Source organism: Bombus flavifrons, chromosome 16, assembly GCF_040668555.2.
Source record: "Bombus flavifrons isolate JBK064 chromosome 16, iyBomFlav1_principal, whole genome shotgun sequence".
Taxonomy (NCBI): Eukaryota; Metazoa; Arthropoda; class Insecta; order Hymenoptera; family Apidae; genus Bombus; species Bombus flavifrons.
The window spans coordinates 6059764-6078192 of NC_138457.1; the positions used below are offsets into that span (position 1 = coordinate 6059764).

Consider the following 18429-nt stretch of genomic DNA (forward strand, 5'->3'; position numbering starts at 1 on the left):
CGTTCCTTGCACAGGCTAAGTCACCGTGACTCTTCCTTTGCATTCAAGTTTCTCGATTACCTGAAAAGATAGATCTTAAGGTAGGCCACAAAGTGGTAGTTACATATCTTAAACCCCCGGTGATTCTCTTAAATTCGATGATACTCGTAAGATATAAATCTAGTTGAAACTTTTCTTACTGATAGACTTTTGCTGCTGTAGTAAAGGCTACTGCTTCCTTATTAATAAAGAAGGGATTGTTTCGTGAGAATTACAGCTTGCACCCTATAACTTCATGGAATCTAAACGAATTACCACCGTATTATGGTTAATTGAAAAAGTAGGCCTCGGAGTAGGCCACAGCTGTACAAATAAGGTCAATAAGATAGGGATAAAGCAAACGGTGAATGCAAAGGAAGTCGAGACAGCTTGCATCTCTGGATATAACAAACATCTTTCATCGGCCTTGCGGACTGCACACTGCAATTCGCAGTCAGTTTATTTGCTCTGAGGTTCAACGAGTAAACCAAAGTATTTAATCTGTTTGGAGTCCAAACAACGTTGTTCCCGATTCTTCTATTGGTCGTCGATGTTCTCAGTTAATGTTACGCAGACACGAGAGACAAATTACACGTCCAGACGCACACACTGTACATAGAACCCATGGAATATATCCTAATCGCCTTCGAGAGGCTTCGTTCAGATTGCTTTAAGTGTTAGCCAGCTTCGAAGGAATCCTCTGTAAAAAGATACCCCGCGGTCGAGGAGTCGTGTGCTCTGTCAGGCTGCAGATACTGTGCCAATAAACATCGTGTACTGTGGCTGTATTGTTCATCCTGCTGCGCTATGATCAACTGATGGAATAACTTTTTCTTGACCGGAGAATTATGGAACAAGATGTCTATGAAAAAATGTAGGGGTAGAAAATGATAAAAAAAGGAACGTCGATTGCAGCAGGATTTAACTCTGAAACTAGCAGATTTTAGTCGAGATAATTTTTCATAGAAATTTTATAGATTCATAGCGGTGGAGTTTTATAAACTTTTGCAGAATCGGATTGCAAAGAATTGTTCACTTTTTATTACAAACGGTAACATGTTTCTAACGTTAAGGAACGTGGATGCAACAACGAGCCAGATAGAAAGTTGCAAATATGAAAGACTGATATTCCTTTGAAAACAGAAAAGTCACAAAACCTGTACAAAGGTATTATATCAATTGTTATTCAAAAATCAGACGAAACAATGGCAATGCAGGATTAACTTGGCAGCCACGAGGCAATATCGCAGGCTGACAGCTGCCCATATATAAATACCATTCACTATAACAGATGCTTTCAGTGTATCAAGCCCAGTTGATCCCGCTTTAAATGTCTCCACACGTGTGTTGTCCACGTGGATCTCATAGCTTGTACATATATTTATATTTAATATATAACCAATGTAACATGGCCACCTCGACTCGAGCTTTTCCACGACTTTGAGGAGCAATAATCCTGAGGAGGGAGCTCGAGGCGACGGGTTTGACGAAACCAGGCTGTCTGTTTTTGCCGGTGGCGCCCTGTAGATTTGGCCCCGTGCCCTTCTATGGACTTCACCTGCAACGACGGCTCTTGCATATCGAAGAGCGCTGTTTGCGATGGATTCGACAACTGCCCCCGGGCAGAAGACGAGCTTCACTGCGGTATATAAACACTTACCTATCATCTGGGAACATTCAATATTGGAGACTCCATAAAAGTGCCATTTCTTCCTTTGTTTCCTTTTTTTTTTCCTTTTCTTTTTATAAATTACTGTTTTCAGAAAGAAATAGATATTTAGTTAATTGTTTGAGCTGGAGAAAGTGGACGTGGAGTTTCTGGTGTTGGTGGTCTCCGCTTCTGCTTGCCAAGTAATCTCAACCCTTGACGATACTTACGAAGCGTGTCATGTGCTGGGTGAAGGAAGCTTTGATGTTCCTTTGATTCGTATTATTTAAAAGAGTTCGGTAGGGAAGAATATCTTTGCAATACTATTGACATAAACTGAGCAATTCCAATTCCAATTATTTCTAACACGCGCACGTTCAACTCATTATTTTTATTGTGAAAATTTCGTTTATTATATTGCCATTATCGAAGTGAGTCTATTGGTACCGGTAACTGGTGACTTGGAATAACTGAAATAAAAATGAATGCAGCATAGTAAATAAAACAATGAGAGTATAGCAATATAGTAAATAGAATTCGGTACTTTAATATGGTTATCTTCGGATGAAAAATCAGTGGCTGGTCAATCGAAATTGTTAAGAAAGGAAAAGAATGTGAAAGGAAAAACGTCAAAGCTTTTGTTACCCGCCGTGTCTACATTTGTACATTGGTAGTTTCAAAGTTTTAACCCTCACCTCTCTAGACCATTAATTGTATATAGATTCACGCGTCCTGAGTCCCCAGAAAGTTTAGAGGAATTTCCTTAATCCAATTTAAAACGCTAGAATGAGAGGGTCGATCGTCCCTCTCCCGTATTGTTCAAAGCAATAGCTTTTGTATCGTTGTTCGTCGAACGCTTTCGTTGTTCGTGGACGAGCTTCGAGCTTTTCGTGATGTCATAACAGAATCGAAACCCCACAGGTGATCCCCCCTCTTCAACGCGCAACGTTTATCCTCTATCAGGAGGACAAGGTAACTAGACATTGAAGAAGAAGTATAAAATAACAGCCCAATATAATAAACTATAAAGAAACCTGTATAACTTTTTAAGCAGAAATCTATTTTTATTTATTACGATTTATAATCAAATTATAATTTTTGAAACATTTAAATCTCAAGTATTTTCAGTTATCAATCGAATAACGTAGACGTCGAAGAAGAAATATAAATGAACATCCTAATATATAATAATTTCTTAACTTTCATGAAACTGTAGTTTTTAGAAAATTCCAATCTCGATCATTTTTCAAAGATGGAACAGACGAGATCTAGTGTTAAAGGCAAAAAATTCTTCTTCAATGGACGGACGATCGAGTCCCCCTGAACAAAAAACCATCCCCTGTTCAGCAGCATTGTCAACGTATCTGTATATATAAATGTGTGTTCTCTGCTCCCGTGTATTCCTGCTGCGACACAAACGACCACACAAACAGAACGGGAATGTACACCCACCCAGTTCAAATGCGTCACCGGGAACAAGTGCATCGAGGGTGTCTACAGGTGCGACGGCCACCCGGATTGTCCGGATCAGAGCGACGAAGATTGCGCTAACGAAACCATTACACACGCCACTCCACCTATCAGTACGCTGTTTTCACCCTCTTCATCTTTTTTTTCATTCTCTTTGCACGAAATTCCTTGCTCAATAGCGCGATAAACGAACGTGAATTAATCTTGTTACATCATCGGGAATATGCAAGAAGAGATACCTAAAAATTATCGACAGAATGAAGTATAGAGTTCGAACGTGTTTACAACATTGATTTTGGAATTTTGAGCAACGAAATTTGGACAATTTAAGTTTTTGTCGTTGTTGGGAGGAACATTCCGCTTCGCTTGGATAAATTTTGAGAAATTTGAACGAGCATCCGTTTGAATCCGTATAAGTTTCATAAAGTTTGACACGGTTTGAAGAAGTTTGAGAAACTGGTAAAAGAAGTTCTAGGCTTCGTAATTTTTTTATTGTAACGCAAACACGCAGGAATATATATGTGTGTATACTATAGAAACTTTAGAGCGCGAAATGTAAAATCTCTTTCCAATATCCCATTTGCAAAACACCTAATATCTGTTGATCTTTCGATCTGTAAAATGAAGATTGTCTGAAATTGTAGGATAAATATTCTATGCCTGAGAATTTCAACAAAAATTACAGTAATCTGCGGATCGTTCCTTCCAACCAGGCACAACAGTGAAAGTTACGATACATTTTCGCTTGATATACCATCTGCATTCGATTATATTCGACTCCTCTTCCTCCATCCTCTGTCTGACTACACCTCAAAGAAACGTGTTTACGAATACACTGTGGGGGCCTTCCTCTTAATGTTGGTAAAAATCTGGCTGAGTAGACGCGTATTTCTCGTTTGCTTAGCACTTGACAACGAGGATGACGATGCTGGTCAGCTGTAGCCTCACCGCTAATTAATTCATTAGCTTGATATAAGCAAGAGTGAAACTGGCTAAGAAGCCGCCTTTATTTCCAGGTTTATTTCCCTCTAGCTCTTCAACCGTATCTTGTCTCAAAGATCAGTATCCCGTATAGCTAGAGGCTAGAACTGTAAAAAATAATTAAAAATAATTAGCTATCGCGACTTACAAGAACGTAAAATTATATTGAATATTCCAATTTTTCTCGACGAACTTTGTCTGGTCGTTGTACGAATATAAATGGGAGAAAAACCTATATAGAATTTTTATATGGAAAGCTTTGTTAACAAGTTCTAACAAAAATATACTTTCCTTAAGAAGAAAGATTAACACACTTAATTTTGAATCGCCATAGGTTTTTTTATCAACAGCAACGATAAAAGTCTCAAATTACATTGACTGTGAACCTATTTTTGGCTCACTACTATTGCCATTTGTTTTATCTTTTTAATAACTTCTGAATAAATCTTCAAAGTTACTTGTCTATATACATATATAGAATACTTTGGCAAAATTTGGCTAGGAAAAACTGGAAGATTATAATTTCTTATCCTCTGACAAATATAAATATAAAAATAAATATAAGTTCCATTTGATTCCCTTTATTATATGGGACAATTGTTCCCAATTCTATCCAGATTGAGCTAATGTGTACAAAGCTTTGGTGAGGAGTGATCTTCATCGCTCTAGCATCGTTTTCCTCGACATGGAGGTACTTTTTTACGTTTGTATATAGCAGAAGGCTTGTGTTCGAGTAGCTGGCAATGTGCTTGTTTGTGTATGTACGTTCAGGCCATGTATGGCCAGGCGAGACAACTGAGCGCCCGAGGGAATGCGATCCGAGCAAGGAAATGCGTTGCAAAGACGGACAATGCATTCTGCTTCGACGCAAATGCGACAATATCTTCGACTGCCTCGATGGTAGTGACGAGCATGACTGTGGTAAGCTTCCTCTGCACCCAGTTAGGTCATTCGAATGGTCTTTGCATTTTCAATGTCTCCCGATAATCTTTTTCATCGAATAAAGTACCTTTGATAACCAGCTCCATCTTAAATTTGAAGAAAGACAGATTCTATATCGGTAGAAATTATTTTCTCAATTTAAGTAAACTGATGATTTCGTGGTTGATAGTTAACCTGCTTATTTTATGGAAATTGTACTCTGATATTTGTGCATCTTTGAAATTCCTATATACGTGCACAGTTAGTCACATCAGAGTAATAAATAATTCAAGAATCGCTTGTTATTCCTTGATTCTTTTATGAGAAATACAAGATTTCGAGTGACCCTTACCTTGGTCAAGATCCTTTTTGCCCGCCTTAGCTGGTCATGAATGAGCCATAAAGAGTGGTCACTAGAAGTGATCACCCTAGTGATTTTGTCAATGGCGCTGCAATTTCCCAACTATCCCATTGTTGAAGCTTCTTTAGAGCTTGTTGTTGAGCTGTTACTTGTGTCAAGGGATCTGCACACCTGCCGAGTGGAAATGTGCCAGTGGTGAATGCATAGCTGAAATCGAGAGGTGCGACAATGTAACCCACTGTGCTGACGGATCTGACGAGATTGGATGCGGTAACTATGGATCATTGCTACCAATACATGACGAAAAATGTCCTGGCCACCTGGTCTTCTTCCTTTGCGTGATTGTCCAATAGAAAATTACCTTTCGGGGACCATGTTCAACACAACATAAATTTACTAACCTCAATGGCACATTTCATGGCATTTGTAACTAAAACCATTTATCCTGCATTAATCTTCCTATTCTCTGATTCGTCGTCTTTAAAGGAGGCAACATCTTTTGGTCGTTCTTTAACTAACGTCGCATTCCCTCGATGCAAAAGATATATTGGCATTATCAAAGTCAGCCTTACGCTGTACTTTCAGCGACACGGATGCATGTAAAAGTTTTGGTCAATTATTACGTAGACTGTGAGTCTTAAATTGGACATTTAAATGCATGTTTCTGCATGAGAATGGGTATACGATTTCCAAGCATGTATAACACTTCATTGGCTCATTGCAGCCAGTTTTTATTGCCTGAAACGTATGCTGGTTAATTTATAACCCATTCGTTGTTTATCAAATCTCAATTCATATCATTTCATGCCTGAAACTCGATTCTTTACAATCGTCTGACATATTGCAGAATATGTGGGGTCATAACCTCTGAAACGTTTCTTGATTCTGGACTTAAAATTCTTTATCTTCTCTAAGGTAGCGTCTTTGAAACTACTTGTATGTGTCATAAAATTGGGTCAGGGCTCGAAAATGGAATTTAAGATCTCTATCTTTCTTCTAGACACTATAATCAGGTACGAAAGATCTGAAATTAACATGTAATAATTATGCAACTATATGTACTGTATGTATTTCTGTACAACGAAAGGGTTAGAGAACCGAGTATACTCCTCGGGATTTTATTGGAGATATACGTGAGTACTTTTTCCATTCCTGAACCAACGGACCAACGTGTACGCAAAGGACGTCGAAGAGATAGGTGGTGACGGAGTCCTATACCTCTTTCAGAAATTTTTACACGTAATACCACAGAACATTAGTGTTGTTGCTTATAATTAAGTTTTAATTAAATGTGGTTTGCTAAAAAAAGAAAGACGTAATAGTTACCAATAGATGGTAATTAAAAGAGGGCATATGAACTCCGTCGGTAAGGTCATTTTTCTCTTATGAATTGCGCGCCATTGCACGAGACGCTCTAATGGAAGATCACCTGACCGTTTTTTTGGGCATCGTTATAGTAAGCGAATGTCCGGTTGGAATGTTTCGATGCAACGACGGATTGTGCCTGGACAGTAAGAGACGTTGCGATGGTCGTCAGCATTGTAAGGACGGCTCGGACGAAATCAACTGCCGTACGGTCGTCATTTTTCTTTATTTATTTTTCTCTCTCTCTTTCTCTCTCTGTCTATTTGCCTGTCGATCAAGGCCGATTTGCACTGCAGGCTGCAGTATCGATGGAGAATCGATCTCGTGATCGACGGTCGATACGGGAGAACTTATGGGAATCCCCTGAATAAATTCATCTGCCAATAGTTCTCATTTTAACAATAAAAATAGAAACTTAACTAAGAACAGAACTTCGATTAATCTATCAATCGATTCATTCTTCTACGTTTTGGACAATAAAGACGAAACGAGAAGAAGATTCTTTGTCTTCATTGCTTAGAGTTAAATGATGAACACAGAGGGATTTTTCTTAGTCTAGTTTATTTGTTTGGATGTTGAGAACCACTGGCATGACCCACCTGCGCCCTATTTTTCATAATGCGAGAAGCATAGTTTGTGCAGAGAAACACCCCCTCATTTTTTTTTGCAACCGCGCTCCCTCGTTTTTTGCCAATTTATATTTAGGCAATGGAGTACCGCCGCGCGAAGGTATCAGAAAAACGAGAACGAGTTTTAATTCAGAAAAAACAGCGTGTGGCAGGATTCCTCTGCGCAGAGAGCTGCAATTAAACAATCACGCCAGAGCCCATCGATCGCGGTGTCCAGCCTGTAATGCAAATCAACCGACCTCTGGACCCGGTTTCTCTATTTTCATTCTCTCGTCTCTTTCTTTGTCTTTTCAATCTCCCCGCCTTTCGGAGCTAAATCTACGAAATCGCATCTTGATAAATTATTCCGCGGTTGGATCTCGACATTTTCCCGGGACGCCTCGCATGAAGAATTATTCCTGAGGAAAAAATGGAAGCTTTTCTTTAACACGTTTCTCTAACGCTCATCGTTTCTTCGTTTTCAGCTATACCCCGTCCTGCACACTGTCAAATTTGCAGAGGACTCCCACCTCGATATTCACGTACGCAGGACAATTCCCTGTACAAAATTTTGGACTTTCACCAGCTTAAAGTTTATTTTAATTGATATCGCAATTTGAAATTTTTAGGTTAAGCTGTGCCGTCTTATAAGCAGATCGCGAGTCTTTATGCATTTACAGGAAATTTGAAAGTGCAAGATTTAACGAAGTACACATAATATTATGAAAAAATATTTAAAATATCCGAGGTATAGTGCTTTCTATAATGCTTAATAGTCAAAGCAATTTTCTATCAAGGTTCTACTTTTTTAACTACCTTCTTAGAAATATGAAAATAACGTGAAAATTCGCAGTTTACTTATGTCGCAGACTACATATTTCAACTTTAGAAATCAAATGACACACAGAGTGAAAACTAAAATTAAAATTAAAATTAAAATTATTATAGTTTTCTCAAAAGTCGTACGATACACGCAATTCCTTCAGAACACAGCTTACACCTAAGAAGCTCGAATTGTAACAAATTCTCTTGTGTCTTCCTCGAGACTATCCGAAGAGAATTATAGATAAACGAAGTAGGAAGAGATCAAGGAACGATTCCAAGGAAATAAATCGAAGTGAGAGTGCCGGTTTGTCTGATGGATGCTCGAGGAAACAAGACGGAGCGTGAAAAACGAGAAGAAGCCATCGAATAGAAATCGATGCGTACGGGGAATCGCGGGGAGAGCCCTCCACCTTTTGCCTGGTCGCGCGTCGGTCTTCAAGGCGGCAATTAAGAAGCTGTAACTAATGCCAGCTCGCTCTTGTCTGGCCGTGCAGAACCGTTAATCTCGTTTCCGCGTTCCTATCGACCGTGTTTCGAGTCGGACGTTGACTGCCGCCTCGGCTTGAATCGCGACGCCGCGACCAGGGGGCCTCGTCATCGAGGATGAGACTGTCCATTGGGGCTATGGAATCTACGAATTGTCCTCTGAATAGAGATATATCAATGCTGGAAGCTTTTCACGCTCAAAGATAAATAACAATTAACGATGGATCTAAGAGACTTACGATTGATTTTTGTGATAAAAAGTTAGGTTATGTAGGTTGTTAGCAGTGGTGGGTTTTGGTTTTTATGTAGGGCGATTCTTTGGGCAAAAATGAGAAGAAAAGATGCAGTGGAGGTTCCTCGTAAGAAACTTCGTTTTGAGGGAAATTGAACTTGAAAGGCGTTGCGCTCTACGGTACTCCAGTGGTTCTCTTTCCGTTTTTTTCATAATACGATCTTTGCTGATGTAACGTAATTAAACTTTCCAGTCCTTTCGCGATTAATTCTTCCCGTTGGCAACAAAATCTTGAGATGTATCTGTTTTATTAAATAATATTCATATGCTTGATTGAAGATACGTAAAAAAAGTGATTAGCTTCGAATAAAAAATTGTAAGTACGTATTATTGCAGAATCAAATGCGTAAATTGTAACGGTGGAAACTGTGTGGTAAATTATCTCCGGCATATTGAAATGTATCCAGGTTAAGAACCACTGGAGTCAGCTACGCTAAAAACACGTACTCGCGACCGACTTTCAAGTCGTTTTTCTTGAAAACAGAAACTCGGGCGAAAAAAATGCATCGTACATTTTTGACTCGTTTTTCCATGAACAATCGCCCCGTTAACTCACCCTGCATATTATTTCACATTCTATATGAGAAAGGCCCTTAAATGGATCCCACAGGAAGCCATTCCAATCTTTAACGTCAGAATGATATTTAAGCAGAAATCGTTGGTTCTCCTGTTAAAAGTGAAACAGTTATTATTCCATCTTTTTCCCTTATAATATTCATTAGAACTTTTGAATGTATCTATGTGAGAATAATATGAAAAATTTCATTTCATGTAATTTAGCTCTCTCTCTCTCTCTTTCTCTCTCTCTCTCTCTCTGTATGAGCACGTGCCCTTTTGTAGTCTCGTGTAATTAACAATTACGGTATCTTTGTATGTTTCAGCTCTACACCCACCCCCACCCCCCTTAAATCTCGTTCTAATACTCCGACCTATTCTAATTGATACTATGGAAATGCAATTGGACGCTCTTATGCAAACAATTCTCTATCCTGTTGCTCGAATTTTCTCTCTGTCTCTCACTTTCTTTCCATTCTTGCCACTCTCTCTCTCTCTTTTTCTTTTTCACACACTGGTTGTTTTATTTTTTGGTCTTCTCTTTCAGCACAGGTTGCCTGACCTTGATATGTACATATCTCTTCCACTCTCTGATTGTATATACATATACATATATATATATATATATTTATATTCACATTTATCTATATATCTTTCTTCCATTCTGATCTATATTAGATTATAAGAGTCTTGCACAGCGCACGTACACAGGATCCTAGGATTCGACAAGTCGCCAAACCGGATGAGACTTTCATATTTCTGTACACACTGGTGTCGAGGAAAAGTTTAATAGCGAAATATTCTTCGTTTCAGCGGAAAATTTTCATCGGAATTTTCTACAATTTAATAATTTTCTACGATTAAGTCTCTATAATTTTCAGTTCCTTGGCAACGTAGAATGAGTTAGAAGGAAACTTTTGATCGATCCCAGTGTATGTGCCCCTTTCTATCTATTTCTCTATATCTCTGTCTCTCTCTCTCTTTCTCTCTCTCTGTCTCTTACTTACTATATGGTACACCATAGCCTTAGATTTATGAGGCATCGCCTTTTGCCTAGATCTTTCTGTTTGATAACGTTTAAACGTTCCTGTAGCTTTTGGAAAGTACGTTACACACTCTGGCTCCCTAGGGAGAACGTAGTTCACGGAGTTATCGTGCTGCATAGTAGAATTTTCCTACTTACCACTCTTCCAATACACGCACATCCCACGGAGTAACAATGGAAACTAGTCTTTGGTCCCGTTTACCAGTTACCAGAATCGATTCTGGCATGATTAATCGCGAAATTGACAGCATCGATAAGAGTAACAAACTACTGATATCCTCTTCCGTTGAAATCACTAAGATACGTCGTTCGACTTTGAATCAGCGAACTTGATTTCTATGAAATTATTAGATTGCCGCGCACGAAATATTCTTTCTCGAGAGTTTCACTTTAATAGATCAGAATCATCCATTAAATTTTGACAGTATTATCAATTCTATAGCTGCGTGAATAAAGGACGAATTTACTGTGAATCGAGTATTCCGTGTTGAGAAGATTATGAAGATATGAAAATTTCATTATCGGTCTTGATAAAGTATCCGAAATTTGGAAAAGTGACGTGAAAACTGCTGAGAGCAGCAAGACATCTTCCTGTTTCACTCTGGAGAATTTGAATTTCTGAATGCGTAAATTATCATCTTACAAGGATACTTCGTTCCAGGAATTGCTCGATCCTAAAACTGACAGTGATTATAAGTCTACAAGAATTAATTAGAAATGAATTAATCGCTAGAAAAGTAGATTGACGTGAAAGTAATTTTCGTTTGAGTTTACCAATCAAACATATTAATTAAATTCCCTGCTTCAGTCTTCAACAAACTGTGATATCACATAATAGATGCGAGACCTGATCTGACCTAAGAAAAGAGCAAAGAGAAAAGAAGAAACAGCAAATGTAAAGTTCCATTGGTACTCCAAGCGATTCTACAAATTACTATCTCTAAACGCGGACGGTCAACGCGATCACGACACCATAAAGAGTTCCGCTATGGGGATCAGTGTACATGTGCGCTCCTTAAAACGTCGCATGACAGCCGGCAGTGTGCACGCTGTTTGTTTGACGGTTTTATCTTTGTTGGTATCTCGACTAGGACAGTCTATCGATCGGTTAATTACCATGGGCCGCTTATTCGACCATACTTTCTCATGGAATTCTGCCACTGGACCGTGGAGAATCGATCGGAACCTGTCTATGTACATTTTTGCTCTGTTCCAACTGTCCAGTCGAGTTTCTCTTTCTTCCAATTGCTTGGGATAATGTATATGGCATTATGGGGGTCTTTATGGTTCTAGGGAAGCGAGCATACTGTCTACTTCTTTTCTTTTCTCATATATTTTTTCACAGTTTCTTTTGAATATTTCTTGAAAAATTACCCTTTCCCTCGTTAACTGTCGCCTGTCTTTTCAGAGTGCCCCAACGGTGAGCGACCCTGCGACAACGGTGTGTGCATCAATAAGAACTTCTTCTGCGATAACAACATCGATTGCCACGATGGTAGCGACGAGCGCGACTGCAGTAAGGATTTCAGACCATTTCAAAGCCTTTTTCCCATGTTCCAAGCACCGTGGAGATCCTGCCTCCCTCTCTGAACCCTAAGGACTTTGCAAGAGAACTCTGTCGAACTCCACGAAACCTTAAAGAATTCCAGAAATTGTAATACAGCTGGTTCCTAGTAACGAATTCTATGGAAACATTATTATACACTAATCCAGTCCTAAATAGTTCAAAGAATATAGCTTCTCTTGCAACATCAGGTTCAGCTAATCGTCAAACTCAAATGGAGATCGTAACCTTTTCCTTATCCAAGCTCCAAACTACTGTTTGCTGAAGCTGATAAAGCCTCGGAACAGTCTGGAAGTTGACGAATCCTTGATCCGCAGTAACCCGGTGCTGAAAACCTCAAAAAGACCTTGACTGCAGAATTCTAGAATACTCGACGCTTCTATCCCAACTAATGAAATAAACATAACTTCCTGACTTGTAGATAAGTATCCATAGCGATCCACGAGAAGTAATAACGATAAAAATGTTCCAAATTGCAGACAACGTGGTGACCCCACCAGCAGAATGTCGTGCTGACGAGTTCACGTGTCGCGATGGAACGTGTATTCCGCGATCCGCCGTCTGCGATCGACGCCCAGATTGCCCTCACGAAGACGACGAGGCGAACTGTCATCAAGGTAGGTGCACAAGATGTCTGTAAGACAGCTTAGAACGCTGAAGGGAAGGAACTAGGCAGGAACACGTGTGCACCGGCTGAAACGTGTCCTAGACGTCGCATAGGGAGACGTAGTCTGACCCAAAGTGGGTGGAAAAGGCTGCAGGGACCAGCTAAGACCTACACTGACCCGTTTGAACATCCTCGAAACTGACTCGTTCCTTGAGAAACATATTGACAGATTTGAGACTTTAATTCGTTTCTCTGATCAAAGTTCATTTGCGTCTTACGTAATAATTTAACGATTAATATTAATCAATTGATGGGCTAGAAGATACAAATTGTGAACTTCTTTTTTGTAGGTCTATAATTCTCTGTTTCAAAGGTAATCGGATGACTTGGAATTTGTAAATGGTAACTTGATTTGCAAAATTGCGCCAGTAATATTAGTTCAAGAATGCAAAAGAGTGCTGTAGTATTTCTGGAAAATGGTTGGAGGAACTTAAATACTTTAATCTGTTCAAGGAGAACTTCTATTGCAAGAACAAATTACATCTTACGATCAGAAAACACGTTTCTTAAGGTCCGGTTGAGTCTGTCGAGAATTTCTGATGTCTGACCGTGTCGTGGCCGTTTCCACTGTCTGTACATAAGCTCTATTCGGTTCTGCACACTTGATCCAGTAGATCACGCAACGCACCAGGTGCACACGCAGTATTTGGCCGTGACACCGTGTCCACCGCCTGCTAGAGGCAACCAATTGTGCCGCACCGAGTTTGTACGTGCACTAATTCAGTCGCAAGTGGCCCAAATTGTACAGCAGACTGACAGGAAATCAAACATTCAGCTGAACCAAATTATAGCAAACTAAATTTCACTATCTGTAGTATTAACTGGTGTAATCATAAAGGATCTACTGTCAGTTTGTGGTGCCCTATAAATCACACACAAAATATCGCAAATAGTTGATCAGACGATGACTGTCTCTTCCTTCAGAGGCAGAAGACTGGAATCGCAATAGTAAGTAGTTGCAGGGTTAAAATTCCAAGACAGAGATGGACGATTGGTTAAGAAACAGTTAAAAGAAAGGAAGAGCCAGGTGCAAGGTGGTTTCAGTTTCGGTTACTTCTAGGTAGAACCACACTGGTGGGACTAACCCACGTGAACCAGGCTAGCAAGGATTACAATCCGGATTATCAGGCGCCAGCTAATCTGAGCACTCCGAGGAGTTGTGCTCCGGATGATTTTGTTTGTGCTGATGGCACTTGCATCCCTGAAACTCACCACTGCGACCATTTCTACGATTGCCGCGACTTTACCGACGAACAGTATTGCTTCGGTTAGATCACTGGCAGATCTTGATGATCTGCTGGCGTCCAATCCCCTCAAATTCATTTCATTCCAATTTTTTCATTATCTATTCAGTTGTGTTACAGTCAGTTTCTTTGATCAAATAGCACGTACTTTTCAACTTTTATTTAATCAGTCACTTCTAAAGAAAATGAAACAACGAAGCTATGATTGATCTATGATCAAAGGATTCATTTTGTATGCTCAAAAATAATGGTCAATTGCAAACAAAAATAACGATGATTCTTGAAACCTTGACCAAGGAAAGATACGATCGCTTATCCAGAAATTGTGTATCGCCTACATTGCTGACAGAAATAATTTAATTTGTAACTGTCAAGCCTCGGCTCTTTTTTCTGCTTTAACATAAATGATTTTTAGTTGATTCTAATAAGGATTTCATTGGAACCCTGGACGCCCCAGATTTTCTAGACTCTGCATTTTCTTTCAGTCTGTGTTAGCAGCCAAATAGCAGTTTGTAGGTTGTTCGAGTAGAGACTTGAGTGAATTCTACTCAACTCAGTCACACGTTCAACGCATCCCTGTGTAAATTATTAGTGCATCCGTTGCCTGGTACAATCTGTTGAACATCCCTGTTGGTACGAACCTAGCGTAGATCCTGTTATAGCATGAGACATAGTTTTTGATTTGCTAGAGATAGAAGGTACATATTACCTGAAGTGATCGATCGTAGACTATGTTCTGAGTGTTGTAGAATAGTGCAGCAGTTTCTAGTTTCGTAGTAATTTATTAACGAGCATACACAGAAAAATGTACAGTGGAAGCCTTAACCTTCTGAATCTGGTCTCGTACGATAACACGAGTTAATTATTTAATTTGTTTTTTAATTTACCAACTTCAAATCGAGATATTGAGATGAAAATCGAACTGGAAAATTGCCATTGGGATATTTCGCATATCATTCCGTTTCTACTTTATCATTGCTCTGTAAATTGCAAAAATATCTATCCTCAAGTTTGGCCCGATAAGTAAAATGTTAAACTCACAGGCGGTCAGTGTGGAGGAGTTAAAAGTGAATTTCTCTCGCTATTTTTCTGTGCGTGCCAGTACACGTGTACATATACCAATCATTTTATGTCTGTTCTTAGCATTTTTAGGTACTGTTGGTGGTCCATGCTCTTTTTCATTCTTTAGACCGTTACTTAAAGAGTAATAGATCCTTTGTGCCTCGTTCAAACTTTTTCACGATCACACGATCGTTTTTTCAAGACGAAGCTGTTCATTCTGTCAGTTACAATACATCGACGTGTTTGCAGGCTGTGGCAGGGACCAGTTCCAGTGTGCGAATGGAGATTGCATCAGAGCTGACCAACAGTGCAACAGTTTCATAGACTGTGCTGATGGATCTGACGAAAATTGTGGTAAGGTTTTCATGCTGTTTCTGGCTAAAAAGAAGACCAGAATGGGAACAATGCAAGTGCGGTTTACCATATTCCTTCGACACAGTCTTAAAAATAGGGCTCCTGTATGTTTCTTATTGGCCAAAAATAGCCACGAATCGATCGTCTACGTCTACAGATCGTGAGTGGAGTGAGCAAACTAGGTGGAAACGATATAGTACAGTCGTAAAATTACCGATGAGCTAAAGTTTATATATCTCGAGTGCCAAGATATAAAATATAAAGTTGAAGAGGCTAAGTCCTCAAGTTCCTTTCAGGGCCGAGCAATATTTTCTGCCATTAACCGTTCCTTCGAAAGACTTTTCTTCAAAACTTTAGCAACACATTTCCCATCGAGCATAGAGTAATAAGCGATTTAATATCGTATAGGCTTGCTTTGAATATTAATTTGAAAATCATTTTCGCAATCCAAGATTCAACGAATCTAAACTATGATCCTGGATACGATTGCATTAACGAATAGTCTCTTCTGAGTTAGATTTACGATCATACCATATCGTTCTCATTCTAGTAAAGTCTTATGCTGTACCATCTCTCTGGTATCAACACCTTTTTATATTCTTCCCAATTATTAACATTTCCAGAATATTATAGAAGGTATTTTACATTAATATTCTTGCACAAATTTTTTATTAGATCACATCGTTTCCCTAGCGCCTGGCAGTTGTCCACACGGCTACGTCGCGTGCACCAGAGACAAAGATTGTGTACCTCAGTCCTCTCTCTGCAATGGGGTGCCAGAATGCAGGGACAGATCCGACGAAGAAAATTGCTGTATGTGATTAATTCTAAGTTTAATATGTATTATTTGATATACTTTATGATGATCATTTTCTATCTGCTTCCTCTAGATGGAGAATCTCGTCGTCTCAACTTAAAGACTTATCCAAGCGAGCAACTGATCAAAGAAAGTAAGTTTAGTGGCAGCAATAGAATAATAATCGTATTACACAGTATTTTATGCATTACACGTAGAAATGTACGTATTATAAATTAAGCAGATTAACTATATAAGAGATTAATACAATTTTTGATTATCTTTTTCTTGCCTTGGCCAGACCCGCCGAAGCAAGGTAAGATTTTTACAGACAGCAATCGCAAGTAATGCTACGCAATTTTTTTATTTATGGAACGTGATTAATGACTCGTTGAAATTGTGGATGATCATCTAAGAGGACCATTTTATTCATTCATAATTGTAATACCAGAATCGTCTATGTCTGCGAGGAGTTTCGTGTTATTTAATTTACAATTGACAGCAGATACTTGTATTTCATAGTAACGTGCATGCGAAGAGGATATCTAAACAAAGACAGTTACTTTACAGCGTAATATATATTTTTGACAATGCGTTTCCCAAGAACAATTCCACAATCAACACCGCATATCATTACATGTTCTTCGTTTTACTCACACCAAACAATAAAAACAATAAAAACTCTTCTCATAACATAAGCTTCTTATGGAAACATTACGATTAATACAAGACAAGTAACACGTAACGTCGAAAGGCAGGAGTCTCTTCGGATATTACATTGTTATTTCATAAATTAGGTCGCGAGGTCGTATTCCAATGCCGTGACGAAGGTCTTCTTCGAGCCAAAGTGCGCTGGCTACGAGGAAATAATCTGCCTCTGCCTCCTGGAAGTCGAGATGTCAATGGACGCTTAGAAATACCAAATATCCAACTGGAGCATTCAGGGGTGTATATCTGCGAAGCTGTTGGCTATCCTTCGTCCACGCCTGGTCAACAAGTGAGCGTGTATCTCACTGTAGAAAAGTGTACGTGCTTTGAAATTCAAAAAAATTATTCCTATTTTCAATTGTTTTATAGGCCTTTTTTTCCAAAAGTTCCTCTTAATTCTGCCGCAGCCTTCTGATCTTCGTGTCGTCTAATCTTACCCTTCTTTTAACGAGCCAAAAGAATTGCGTTTAAATAAATTGGCAGAATTGAAACAAGGAACTATTCTTTCGTACTATCTTCAAATTTAAGCAATTTTTAAGAAAAATCCAGAGAACGCAACAAGGGTAATTTCGATTCATCACTTTTGTTCTCTGTACAGTCGAGCCGCTACCAACCAATAAACCCCACGCATGCCAATACGACGAAGCCACCTGCAGCAATGGTGAATGTATTCCCAAATCATACGTGTGCAATGGCAGACTGGACTGTACCGATGGTTCTGACGAGATGCGTTGCAGTAAGTCATCATTCGTAGACATCAGACTGCGAATATTTATGCAAGAACCCGATTAAATAGAGATTTAGTTCACCTATTTTATGAATATTTTATACACATTCTGCATATTTGCATCTTCGAATCTCGCTTAAATGTATGAAGGTTCATAGTCTAACTCATACAAGGTTCTATAAGAAAATTCATTACATTGAATAGGTCCGCACGGTTGCGAGCCAAATCAGTTCCGCTGCAACAACACAGAGTGTGTGAGCAAAGTGTGGCGCTGTGACGGTGACAAGGACTGCGCCGACGGCAGCGACGAAGAAGACTGTGCTCCAAACGCACCAGGCACTCCCTGTCGCTTCACAGAGTTTGCCTGTGGCAGCCATGATCAATGTATACCCAAAAGCTATCATTGTGACTTGGAGAGGGACTGCATAGACGGTAGCGACGAAGTAGGATGCTGTACGTGTCTCTTTGTTCTTTTACTAGATACAGTAGCCGCTTAAATTTCAATTCGTTGGAAGAGCACATTGTAATTCTGGCGCTGCATGTACTTCCGAGCTCCTCGACAAAAGTGATGAGAACAAACGTGAGAGAGACATAATATTTCTCATTTACTCACACTATATCTATGTATCGTCTTTGTCAGTGAGTTTTAGTTAAGCTGAACTCGAGACACTAAGTAGTAGGCAACAGTAGAATATTCGAATTAAGACGAAATAGTTCTGTTGGAATTTAAGC

At 39.3% G+C, this 18429-nt stretch overlaps 1 protein-coding gene across 35 annotated transcripts in view; it reads left to right on the forward strand.

Annotated features, from left to right (window-relative positions):
- trol (terribly reduced optic lobes) overlaps positions 1 to 18429 on the forward strand; it is a 199836-nt gene that overhangs the window by 166969 nt on the left and 14438 nt on the right. For 18 of the 35 annotated variants that reach the window (XM_069130022.1, XM_069130029.1, XM_069130033.1 and 15 more), the window contains 13 exons: positions 3100 to 3249; positions 4889 to 5038; positions 5559 to 5669; positions 6857 to 6970; positions 11984 to 12091; positions 12619 to 12756; positions 15362 to 15466; positions 16142 to 16279; positions 16357 to 16416; positions 16564 to 16578; positions 17060 to 17287; positions 17569 to 17706; positions 17902 to 18150. In XM_069130022.1, the coding sequence (XP_068986123.1) occupies positions 3100 to 3249; positions 4889 to 5038; positions 5559 to 5669; positions 6857 to 6970; positions 11984 to 12091; positions 12619 to 12756; positions 15362 to 15466; positions 16142 to 16279; positions 16357 to 16416; positions 16564 to 16578; positions 17060 to 17287; positions 17569 to 17706; positions 17902 to 18150 (1704 nt within the window). Of the gene's footprint in view, positions 1 to 1545; positions 1663 to 3099; positions 3250 to 4888; positions 5039 to 5558; positions 5670 to 6856; positions 6971 to 11983; positions 12092 to 12618; positions 12757 to 15361; positions 15467 to 16141; positions 16280 to 16356; positions 16417 to 16563; positions 16579 to 17059; positions 17288 to 17568; positions 17707 to 17901; positions 18151 to 18429 lie in introns of all 35 variants that reach the window. The other 17 variants (XM_069130040.1, XM_069130056.1, XM_069130057.1 and 14 more) reach the window with 11 other exon arrangements.